Here is a 12,615-nt window from a genome sequence, read left to right as displayed (position 1 = left end):
GACATGCCGTCCTGTAGGCAGCACTCTGATTGAGATGCTCATTCATTACGGTAATCAAGCCTCCTGTTTAATTAGACACCCTGCATCCTGCAGCCCCCGTCCCCCCTGCCTCCCACTCCCCTGCCTCCCCCTCCCTGAGCCCCTGTGATTAGAGGCGGAAAACCCTGGCCCCCGTCTGTGGGTGCTCCACGGCGCCACGGCAACACTCAATAGAGGACAGGAGAGACTGCCGAGCGCGATTGATGTCGGAGTGCCATGCGCTGGGGCTCTTACTTACCTCATTGCCTTGATTGCTATCTTTCCTTCCTAGTGATTTCTATTCTCTCTCTCCTTATCTCTATCCTTTTCCTCTATTTCCTTCTCTCTCTCTCTCTCTCTCTCTCTCTCTCTCTCTCTCTCTCTCTCTCTCTCTCTCTCTCTCTCTCTCTCTCTCTGTCATTCGCTCTCTATCCTACCTTCTCTCTCTCTCTCTGTCATTCGCTCTCTATCCTACCTTTCTCTCTCTCTCTGTCATTCGCTCTCTATCCTACCTTCTCTCTATCTCTCTCTCTCTCTCTCTCTCTGTCATTTGCTCTCTATCCTACCTTTCTCTCTCTCTGTCATTCACTCTCTATCCTACCTTCTCTCTCTCTCGCTTTCGCTCTCTGTCATTCGCTCTCTATCCTACCTTCTCTCTCTCTCTGTAATTCGCTCTCTATCCTACCTTCTTTCTCTCTCTGTCATTCGCTCTCTACCCTACCTTCTCTCTCTCTCTCTCTCGCTCTCTTTCTGTCATTCGCTCTCTATCCTACCTTCTCTCTCTTTCTCTCTCTGTCATTCACTCTCTATCCTACCTTCTCTCTCTCTCTCTCTCTGTCATTCGCTCTCTATCCTACCTTCTCTCTCTCTCTCTCTCTCTCTCTGTCATTCGCTCTCTATCCTACCTTCTCTCTCGCGCGCGCTTTCTCTCTCCGCCAGCAGCTCTTAGATAAATGTTCTCAATATGAATCATTAATTAGCAGCCAGAGTGTGACAGAGCAGGTAAACAGTTTGGGAAGAAAGTGCGCTGACTAAACAGTCTTCTCAGCAAAATGGAGTGGTGGGCCTTGTCTCAACCCCCTCCTCTATTTCTTTTTTTGCTGAGGGTCTGTCCTCAGATTTATCTTTCTGTTCTCTTCAGGACCAGTTAATCTGTATATCTGCTGAGTGACTGACATATTGGTTGTGTCAGTGTTTTGTTGTGTGAGTTGTAATGCTGTGATGTTTGGTTGTAGAAAGCGGAGATGGCCCAGAGGCAGGTGGAAAGGCTAAAGGAACAGCTGGCCAGTGCCCGGAGCACCACCCCAGGCAGCTATAATCCACCAGAGGGCACTAGTGGGGTAAGACGAGACCACATCCACTTCCTCTTCAGATCAATGTGTTCCTCGATTTATTCCCCTTCAAATTCATTGACAGGGAGTCAAGTCAAGCTTCACATCATGGATCTTTTAAGTGTGTGAATTCTGGATGGCAGAATATTTGTCTTTTTGAAAAGGGATGATCACCTTCCATTAATTTACCCTTCAGTGTCTTTTACTCTCTTTGACTTTCTTTCTCTCTCACACCCGGTCTTTCTTTCTTCCACTTAGGAGAGGGATGAGAAGGGCGATGTGTTGCCATCCAAGTTGGAGGCTAAGCTGATTGCTAAAGACCGAGAGATCCTCAGGCTGTTGGAGAACGTACAGAGACTGCAGTTCGCATTACAGGAAGTCCAGGACATCTCAGCCAATCAGATCATATCGCTGGAACGCCAGCTGGCCTATAAAACAGAATCTATTGAGGTATGTCCTATTGCACACACTCAAATGGCAAGAGGTACCTTCTTGTTAGTGGAGTTTAGTGAAATATGCTTCCTCTCTTTGACTGTTTCAGAGATTAGAAGCTAAACTGCAATCCCAGATGGACTATGAAGAGATTAAAACAGAACTCAGGTGACCCACAGTGCTTAAGAAGAGACTACTAATCGTATTACACCATCTTATATACAGGAACACAATATAACATTCTTACTGTGTTTTTTTTCCTCTTGTAGTATCCTGAAGGTAATGAAGCTGGCCTCAGCGAATGGTAGCTCGTCCCAGGTGAGATATTTACTGACGGTCTGCTGTGTATTGCCTGGTTGTTCATAGCCCAGTATAAAACAAAGTAGTTTGTTTCTTAACAAAACAGATTTTTGTTTTCCTCTAAATGTTCCACTGCGGTCAGGGAAGGAAAAGTACAGCAGTGCCATTGAATGTCTCAGTGAGCGTCATCCATTGTAAGGATATCTACAGCCACTATAATTGATACATCGGAATTGAACAGCCTGTGTGTGTGTGTGTCACCAGAACTCTGCCAAGGCTGCAGAGGCTCTTTTGCTGGACAAAGAGGCCTTTCTTCCCTCTCACAAATACCTGATGGATAAGGCCAGAGTCTTACGCAACAATGGTGAGGCAACAGTGTCTATGGCCTCGAAAGCAGCAAAACCGTGATGTATCATGGGTACATTGTGACTGACTGATATACAAATCATATTCAGTAGTTATTTATGATGCAAGGTGATTTGTAGATCAGTGAGTCCGTCTCGACTCGCCTTCTAAGTCAGATGGAATGTCGAATGCGCCCTATGTCTATGACATCTAATTGTAGTTCTTGAAAGCTGTTTGTAGTGTTTAGACCTGAGTCTGCACAGTGTATGTAAACTTCATGTAGTGTCTGTGTTGGTCCTATGCAGCTGTAACCCCAGTGGCTGTGAAAGTGCTGCCAAACTGAGTGTGACTGTGTCTGCAGATGAGGACCAATCGGAGGAGTCAGGCAGGAAGGGGGGCAGGCCCACAGGGTCCTTCTCCTCAGTCTCCCAGGTGGATGAGCGTACCTCGGCCAGCCCTGGTCCTCCCACCATGGACATCTCCTCCTCTAGCCACGACCTCCCCCGCCCCTTTTCTGTGTCCCCCTGCTCAGGGGGCAGGCTGTCTGCGGACCACGTCCTCCACAAGCAGCTCCTCTGCTCTCCACTCTTCAAGAAGGAAGCCGGCAGCCCCATCATGGCCTTCCCCACCGCCCTGTACGCAGCCAAAGCCGCCCTAATGTCAACCAATCAGGGACCTGCAGGGGCTGGGGGCATTGAGGCCGGCCTGCCCAGCGACCAATCAGAGAGTGGGAGCTCCACCGCGGGCGATGATGACCAGTTGGAGACAGCGGATATTGCCTTCCAGATCAAAGAGCAGCTGCTGAAGCACAACATTGGCCAGCGTGTGTTTGGTCACTACGTGCTGGGCCTATCACAGGGCTCGGTCAGTGAGATCCTGGCCCGGCCCAAGCCCTGGAGGAAGCTGACAGTGAAAGGCAAGGAGCCATTCATCAAGATGAAACAGTTCCTGTCTGATGAACAGAACATCCTGGCCCTCAGGACCATCCAGGTCCGACAGAGAGGTGAGTTGTCTGGACTGGACAGTGGTTATCCTAAACCACAGATATGACAGCAGATCACTGGGTGTGTCAGGAAATACTGGACAGGATCACAGTGCCCAGCCATGAAAACTCACTTTCTAAACTGAAAGAATTGCAGGCATTCATTTAAAAGTGTTTAATAGGTGAAAACTAAAGGTTGTCTTCAGAGGTATTGCGGTAGCAGTATTTTTATTTGAGGATTTTATTAGTGCTGTGGGATAGAGCAGAGTTGGCCACTCGGTCTCTCATGTGTTTTATTTTTGAAAGGCTGGTGGTTTAGTTTCTCTGCGTTTAAACCTTTTAATCCCCTTGGCCCGCACCTCAAACTTCTTCATGGCTTCCTCTCCCATGTTTGTTGTGTTACTTTTAAACTTAGTTTTCTCCCCAAATTTCAGTGCTTTTTAAAGTTGAGCTTGCCGTATACTGCAACCTCAGATGCCAAGATCTCAAAGGCAGCCATTGATCTAACAGTCAAAAACAAGGCCTTGGAACTGCCCTCTGATCAGCCATCCCACTCACTCACCTCCTCTCTCTGATACCCTCTCTGTGGCAGGGAGCATCACTCCTCGCATCCGAACTCCTGAAACTGGGTCAGACGACGCCATCAAGAATATCTTGGAGCAGGCCAAGAAGGAGATCCAGTCCCAGAGAGGAGGTGGGTCTGGAACAGGTTATGCATCTACTCTTTATTCAACTGTGCTAGGTCAGGTGACATTTAGATTAGCATTATTTTGGTGTATACATTTTGAGAGCAATTTGTTTTGATGGCAGTTTAAGTTTTTGAAGTTGGTGTGGAGTGTGTATTCATAGAGTTGTATGTTGTGACTGTGTGTGGGGTGTGTGTGTGTGTGTAATGCGCTCTGCAGGTGACATTAAGTCATCCCTGGGCAGCCCCTCAGGCAGGAGCATTAACGGGGCGGGCGGCAGCTCAGATGACACCATCAAGAACATCCTGGAGCAGGCCAGGAGGGAGATGCAGGCGCAGCAGCAGGCCCTGATGGAGATGGAGGTCTGTAGCAGGGCCTCGGCCACCACCACTGGGTCCCAAGTGAAGCGCCTGGGGCTCCCTGAGCCCTCCAAGGGCCTGCCCCTACCCACCTTCATCAAACAGGAGGAGGGGGGCACGGTGACCGTGTGCATGGCCAACCCCGTCAGCAGCCCCCAAACCCCCCTCAGTGTCATCTCCCCCGCCGCCTTCGTCCAGAACATCATCCGTAAAGTCAAGTCGGAGATCGGCGAGGCAGGGATTTACTTCGACCAGCACTGGTCCGTGGAGCGGGGGCCCATAGGCATGGTGGGCGGCGTAGGGGGCAGCAGCTCTCGGCCCTTCACCTCAGTGTCTCCCTCCCTGTCCTCCTCCTCGTCCTCGGGCCCCTCGGCTCTGCCCCGGCCCCAGTTGGAGAACGGAGAGTGTCTGCCCAACAGTGAGGAGGCGTCTGCGGCCGAGGAGGACACTGGCTCGGGGATGATGCAGTCTGTGGAGGTGAAGGTGGAGTCAGACGTGTCAGTGAGCGGAGAGTCGACCGGCCCTGGCCGTGGCCTGGCCTACTACCCATCATACATCCCCCGCACCCTGAAGCCCACCGTGCCGCCACTGACGCCCGAACAGTATGAGATGTACATGTATCGCGAGGTGGACACCATCGAACTCACCCGACAGGTCAAAGAGAAGCTGGCCAAGAATGGCATCTGTCAGAGGATCTTTGGTGAAAAGGTGTTTGTTCACTTTACTTTGCTGTCCTAACTTCCTTACTTCCTTGTTTTGTCTGTCCATTGTTTTGGATGTCTCTTTTATGCCTTGTAGCATCATACAACTAAGTAATTAGCAAGGCTTCTTTTTAAGTAAAAGATTATTAAAGATAGTTCATTCTTGAACACGTGGGAGCAAAAGTGTTTATTTCTATAGATTGCGTGCTACCGTCCTCTAGTGGTTGTATATATGCAACACTTAAAATAGTAATGTGGTGATGTTGTGCCAGTCACTTTTGTCACATCTCAAACTGATTTTCGTCTTTATCAACTTGAGATTCATATTCACATTAGAAATAGCTCTTTACTATTTACTCCTGTTTACTGAGCTGTTTACTCCATTTTACTTGCTGACTTGCTGTTTCTGGTGTCCTCCCCAGGTGCTGGGTCTGTCTCAGGGCAGTGTGAGTGACATGCTATCTCGGCCCAAACCCTGGAGCAAGCTGACCCAAAAAGGCAGGGAGCCCTTTATCCGCATGCAGCTGTGGCTGCTGGACCAGCTGGGACAAGGACTCACCCAGCTCCCCAGCCAGAGCCTCTCTCAAGGTGGGCCACTCCACATCACACTGCAACTTGGACACATCTATTTTATAGAAGTAATACTTTGTATACTTTTAAGTTATGGTCAAATCAGTTGAATAGAGAAGGTCTCTTTGCTTCTTTATCTGTTGCTCTAACTGATGATATGGACCTCTGACTTCCGCCCATAGATAAAAGCCCAGTGACGGCCCAGTCGTCGCCCTCCCCGCCCCCCAGCCCAGAGGAGAGCCACCCCAGCCCACTGGTGGAGCCTGTCAGCCTGACCCTGGAGAGCAGCAAGGAGAACCAGCAGCCTGAGGGCCTAGTGGCCCCCCGCCCAGAGGGAGGGAAGTCCACCCCCAGTCTGCTGTCCCTCCACCAGCCCCACACCCCGCTGGGCATCCAGGAGCTGGTGGCCATGTACCCAGAGTTGGACACATACGCTATCACCAAGAAAGTCAAGGAGGTACTAACAGACAACAACTTAGGTGAGTCTGTTGGTGTCACTGGATATGGGTTTTAGAAATGAGTGTCTATGTTGTGGTGAGTTATTGATATGTGTTGTGGTTTTGTCTGACCACCTGACTAGGAAAAACCCTGAGTCTTAGTTATGTCATGTGTCCACTAGGTCAGCAGTGTTTAAACATATCTACTTTGTGTGCTCTGTTTGGGGAAATGTGTGTCAAGGTGTGTGTTGTTTACACCGTTGTTTGTGTGTGTGCGCTAGGCCAGCGGCTGTTTGGGGAGAGTATACTGGGCCTCACCCAGGGCTCAGTGTCAGACCTGCTCTCCAGGCCCAAGCCCTGGCACAAACTCAGCCTCAAAGGCAGGGAGCCTTTCGTCCGCATGCAATTGTGGCTCAACGACCCGCACAATGTGGACAAGCTGAGGGACATGAAGAAGATGGAGAAGAAAGGTTGGTCTATTTACAGCATGTTATCTGGTGTTCTGTTATCAGGGTTTGCATGTTAGCAGTATGTGTATTTACTGTACCTGCTCATGTACCCATGGATGGATGTACAGCAGCTATACTGTGTGATGTACTGATTCATGTTATTCCATGCGTCATCATTGAATTCTCTATAACTCTTTCTCTCTCTGTGTTGTCCTCCCAGCCTATCTGAAGCGGCGGTATGGGCTGCTGAGTACCGGCTCAGATAGTGACTCTCCCAGCGCACGCTCTGAGTGTGTGAGCCCGGCCCTGGCCTCCATAGACCTGTGTCCCTACAGCCAGGTGAAGAAGCCCAGGGTGGTGCTGGGGGCTGAGGAGAAGGAGGCTCTGAGGAAGGCCTACCTCCTGGAGCCATACCCCTCCCAGCACACCATCGAGATGCTGGCCTCCCAGCTCAACCTCAAAACCAATACAGTCATTAACTGGTTCCACAACTACAGGTCAGACATGGCATCAGATCCCCACCCCCAGAGAGAATAATTACATTTGATCAATACAGTACATGGAATTACTAACGGAATACTTGGATGCTTGTTTTGGATGAATGAAATACATGACTCCTTCTAACTGTTCATTTGATTGTTGTGTTTTTCTAAGCAGGTCCAGGATGCGACGAGAGGTCCTCATGGAGGGTCTCCAGGACAACGACACGGACGCAGAACACCACAGCTACTCTCCCTCGGCCACACAGAGCCCCACCTCAGATGGGGATGAGAGGGGGCTGCTGCACCCCTCTGGACGCACCCACCCCATCCGTCCCCTCAGCGCCAACACACCACTGCCTCATGTCAAACAGGAGGACGAGGGAGAGGAGGAGGAGAGGGACGGCTACATCAGACAGTCTAAGATCCAGTGTTTCTCTATGGGCGTCCAGTTCCCTCAGTTGAAAACAGAGCATGAGGACCTGATAGGTGGCTGCCAAGAGCTCCACCTGGCTCCACACTATCCTCAGAGCCTGAGGCAGGAAGAAGGGATGAGTAGCCAGGCTCAGGGGCTCTTCCACGGGGCGCTCTCCCTAGATGGCCCCCAGAGAGCCAGTCAGTCCAGGCATGAGGGTGACAACTCCAGCAAGTCTCCTGTGGACCCGGTCAGTTTCAAGGCATCATCGGTGCCCTGCCGCAGAAGCCTGGAGGTCTCCCTCAATTCCCCCTCCGCTGCCTCCTCACCCGGCCTCATGATGTCTGTGTCCCCTGTCCCGTCTTCCTCTACACCCATCTCCCCATCCCTGCCCAACCCACCTACCACAAGCACCAACCACAGCCTGGACCCTAACCCCCTGCCTCCCATCCAGAGCCCCAAGCCCAACAGGAGTGTTCAGAGACGCACCGAGAAAATGGCCAACCTCAACAACATCATCCATAGGCTGGAGAGAGCAGCTAACCGGGAGGAGACCCTGGAGTGGGAATTTTAGGCCCCACCCTCCCTCCACATTTCCTCAGTCCTGCTGACTCACACCGCACATGGGAGACTATCAAAGAGAAGCTTCCGGAACACATGGAGTGGAGCCTGGCTCCTCAAGGCCTGTCCTCCCTGTCTGATCACACTAAATAAATACCCCTCTTAGGAAAACAGGGGGAACCAGAGCTTAACTCTTACAGACAAATTCCCTTAGAGGACTTTTAGAAAATAAAAAATATTTATAAATGTGTTTGAGGTTTTTTGATAATGGATACTACTTTGAAATATATGTAACAGCACTAGCTGTTGTTTTACTTAATGGACTCTGACGTAAAGACTTTTGCAGCTATGGTGTCATGAAATGTACACTGAAGTTCTGTAGATTGCCACTGGGTGAGATTAAAAAAGACCGCTGTCTTAAGCCATCAAAAGCACTATAATTATTTAAAAAGAGACGCTGACCAAATTTGCTACTTTTTGAATAGCAATTTTTCAGATTTTGTCTGTAAGACAGGACAGTTTAAGTCAAGTAATGTGAAATTCTACTACTGACTGAGAGATAGTCCTTTAAGACTCTAAATATTCAACATCTCGTATGTTCTTGGTTGTATGTTTTGAAACATTTGTAACACAAACGTATAAAGTGTGGTTGTACATGTTGTAGAATTGTCTGCAATAGCCTTCTGAACCAGATGTAGCATGGTACTTAACTGACCCTGTTATCCTCTATAGTTAGTCACCTGTGATATACTTGAGCAAAAATGAGTGGAAAAACAAAAAAAATCTGCAAAATATAAGAAAGGAACTGTAGAATCTATTTAGTGTATTTTTATTTTTTATCATTGAGGTTTACAGTTTTGGACCCTTGTGTACTAGGCAGTAAGTGAAACTCACTACACATGAGCACAGTTTACATTATTTATTTCAGACCTCTCTCGTCCTCTAAATCACTGGTTTCAGACTAACGGGCCAATGCACACCTGGTTACCTCAGTTTATGTTGATGCACATCATGTGATGATTGCGTGGTCATTCCCATCATTCACACTCATGACCTTCCAACCTTTGAATAAATGGATTAAGATATGTTTGAATTATGTCTCAGACAGCAATAGAACCTGATAATCTTCTAGTGAGGAGTCACAGGCAAACATGAGCATTCTTTAAAGACCACATTAAGAACCCCTGCTCTTGGATTACAAAGGACAAAATGCTTCATCCTCTACTCCCTTCCTCTCCATCCTCATTCTGTCCTCTCAGAGACTCATGTTGTTCCTCCTGCATTCATGTATATCTTGTTCTTCCACAGAGATAACACATTACTTATTAAGTTGAAATAAGAGAAATTGACTGTTAGATTGGGGCCCGAGAATGTAATGTTTACTGTAGCTCCGATTCAGGCCTTCTGTGTGTAACACCTAGCCTTTAGCTCAGTGGGCAAACACAGTCTTGAGTCATTCAAACAACTCTGATTTGATTACGTGGCGGAAACAAACTGTAGAAAGAAATAATGCACTATAGAGCACTGACAAGTCCCTCTGTTTGGCTCTATCTGACTGGAATAAGAATCTGAAAGCATGGAAATTAATCCTGATGGAAAGAACATGATACAGTACGACCAACATTTGACTACATTGAATTCTGTTAGAAAATACGTTCTATGACACAAAATGGAATTGATTGTCTCATTATCCTTGCCGTTGGCCACTACTGTATTGAATACATTAGTTTTGTCATGCTTGCAGTTCGTTATAATCCTTCTGTATTTTCATTCTGTTTTGTACTCTGAACAAATGTATTAGATCTTCAATACCTTGTATGAACTACTTACAGCACTTAGATTTAAATAATTGTGAGGATTCAAGAAAATTATCCTAACTTTTAGTGTCCACAAGTGAGTCTTTGCCTTTACTGTATCGTTGAAGTTGGTAGTAAACATTGTCTTACTAGTGCAGAGGATTTGGATTGTATATGTATAGATATATAAATATTACACATTTACTGAAAATGATATCTTACGCTATTGAACAAAATGTGCTGACTATATTGAAATATGGTGTACAGATTTATTAAAGGGATAGTTCACCCAAATTACAAAATGACATTGTTTCCTTACCCTGTAAGCAGTCTATGGACAAGGAATGACAGCAATCAATGCTTTGGTTTTATTTCCCTGGCACTGTTTCCACATGCTAACATTTTAGTATTTGTGGCACAAATCCCATTCAAGTCATGCTACCGATATTAACATTTTCGCACAACATGTTCAAATCATCTAAAAGCAGGCGTGCAAGAAAGGCAAGAAAATGAATTTCACTGTACTTGTGCACGTGACAATAAAACTTGAAACTATAAGTGACTTTGTTGAGCTTCACAATCAATTTGAGATATTTTCGGATGATTTGGACATGATGTACGAAAAATGCTAATATCGGTACCAGGACTTGGATGGGATTTGTGCCACATTTTGAAACTGTGTAGGGACACTAAACCAAAGCATAGATTGCTGTCAAATATTGTCTGTAGACTGCTTACACGGTAAGGAAATCAATATGTAATTGTGTTATTTGGGGGAACTATCCCTTTAACCAAACCCATATGAGCCAGTTCTTGTCTGGCAAGCTTGCCCATGTTTTAGACCTTCTCTCAGGGTAGTCTTGCTTCTTAAAGCTTTACTGAACCAGTCGCTCTCACCACTGGTCAACACACTAATTTATGACTATAATAACAGAAGTAACCAGTAGACAGAATGGTTCTGCCATATGTTATATGGGATTATGGGAGTTTTAACTATGGGAATGCACATGGAAATCTAGTGGTTTGTTTTTGAGAGAAATGGCAGGCTATTTTGTAATCCATTGGTACAATGACCATGTTCATAATTAGGTCACTTAATCTAGTGGTTTTTGTGAAGGGTTTTTGTGAAGCAAACAGGTAGAGGCAAAAGCATCACATTTATGACAGATTTGACTCTTCCATACTTGCTGAGCAGACACAGTATGTGCTTGACACTTCAGAATGACACTGTATATACCTCTAAGGATGAAATAGGGGAATCTGGATATCCTATATTAATCTATGACAAACTGTCCTTTATTTTTACAACTAATTTTCTATATCAGTGATACTGTGTATGGGAGTACTTAGAAGTAACATTTCTTTTATTAGATCTCATCGTCTTACACAGAAAAATTGAGAAATAAATGGCTGAAAATGGAATTGATTTACACGGACCCTTATGGACCTTTACATATTCACATAAACCTAATTTAATTGTTTGAATTTTGCATGCAATTTCATACTGGTCACTTAAGGGAATAGACTGTTTTGTATTATTGTTCTGGAACATTGACATTGAATCAGCACTTATCCCTTTTTACACTGGTGAAACCATGCATGTTGCAACTGGCAATTTTGGTGACAGACACAATGTGGAGGTGTAACCCTTTACCCATGATCCACTGGTTAAATGTTGTTGTAGAGAGTCTTGTGTGAAATTATATTCAACTGACTGAATTTACTCTTCGTAGTATTCACAAGACGGGTTGTGTGAATAAGATGGTGAATTGAATGAAAACAACACTAAACAAAGTCCCTCTGAATATTTTCTACCCCAAATCCCCCCAAAAAAAGCAGATATTTAGAAATGACTTTTTATCCAATATCAATTAAGCCTCTTGATTTTTCTGGCTGTTTTTGATAGATTGTGATTTGATGGTCATTGACCTCCATCACTAAAAGGTGTAACATGGTTGAATACTTGCCCATGTTTTAGACCTTCTCTCAGAATGTGATTGTTTTACTGAATAACATACTATGAGATTTGTGTTTGATCATAAAGGGATTCCAAATGTTGTTTAACAAAATGAACTCTGGCGTCACCTCTCATGTCAAAAGAAATGTCATTAAAACCTGTTAATACAGATGAGGTGCTCAAAAGGCTAACATCTCATCTCATGTTTCAAGGCATTGGAAGCTGTTAAAGAATGGACAGAAATATACCAAGTGTCTTGGATTCACATATGTATGACGCCATCATCCAATACATTATTGTATACGATCCTGTGTGTTGTGTTTTTTGTTACCACTGAAGGCTTCACAAATTGGTTTCAGTTTTTGGAACACACACACACACACACACACAGGGAAAATATAATTAATATTTTAATGTAATTATTTCTGGCATCATTTATTGATGGATATATTAAAATCAATCAAATCAAAATGAGTGCTTCAGCTTGATCATTTCTCAATGCTAAATTGGTGTCAACATGCACAAAAGCATAGGAAAATAGGTTAAGGCTGGTTTTCTACAATTCTCTCTGGTGGCCTAGTATAAGCTTAGGCCTACTAACAATGTATGTAAAGCTTAGTAGATGGTAGAATTGGAAAAGCCTCAATCGTATCCTTGGGACGTCCCAACTGACGTTACCCCATTGAAGTTTAAATGTTAAACCGTGAAGGTAAGAGTTAAGGTTAGGATAGGTGTAGAGGTAAGGGTTTAGGGTATGGGCGTCCCAGTGACCCCGGATAGCGTTTATCTTGCATTTA

General features: G+C 45.7%; 1 protein-coding gene across 2 annotated transcripts in view; it reads left to right on the top strand.

Annotated features, from left to right (window-relative positions):
• The window catches only part of LOC121584737 (homeobox protein cut-like 2), a 123,982-nt gene extending 113,563 nt beyond the window's left edge, over positions 1-10,419 (top strand). The window contains exons 10-22 of one of the 2 annotated variants that reach the window (XM_041900810.2): positions 1,254-1,358; positions 1,608-1,799; positions 1,891-1,949; positions 2,051-2,099; positions 2,346-2,445; positions 2,788-3,429; positions 4,001-4,102; positions 4,314-5,161; positions 5,577-5,742; positions 5,907-6,203; positions 6,443-6,631; positions 6,831-7,107; positions 7,268-10,419. In XM_041900810.2, coding sequence (XP_041756744.2) covers positions 1,254-1,358; positions 1,608-1,799; positions 1,891-1,949; positions 2,051-2,099; positions 2,346-2,445; positions 2,788-3,429; positions 4,001-4,102; positions 4,314-5,161; positions 5,577-5,742; positions 5,907-6,203; positions 6,443-6,631; positions 6,831-7,107; positions 7,268-8,078 — 3,837 coding nt within the window. In that variant the 3' untranslated portion in view covers positions 8,079-10,419. Of the gene's footprint in view, positions 1-1,253; positions 1,359-1,607; positions 1,800-1,890; positions 1,950-2,050; positions 2,100-2,345; positions 2,446-2,787; positions 3,430-4,000; positions 4,103-4,313; positions 5,162-5,576; positions 5,743-5,906; positions 6,204-6,442; positions 6,632-6,830; positions 7,108-7,264 lie in introns of both variants that reach the window. The other variant, XM_041900809.2, reaches the window with a different exon arrangement.
• The last annotated feature ends 2,196 nt before the right edge of the window (positions 10,420-12,615 follow it).

Source organism: Coregonus clupeaformis, chromosome 16 (genome assembly GCF_020615455.1).
Source record: "Coregonus clupeaformis isolate EN_2021a chromosome 16, ASM2061545v1, whole genome shotgun sequence".
In the NCBI taxonomy this organism is placed as follows: domain Eukaryota; kingdom Metazoa; phylum Chordata; class Actinopteri; order Salmoniformes; family Salmonidae; genus Coregonus; species Coregonus clupeaformis.
This window is presented reverse-complemented; position numbering and strand designations above follow the sequence as displayed.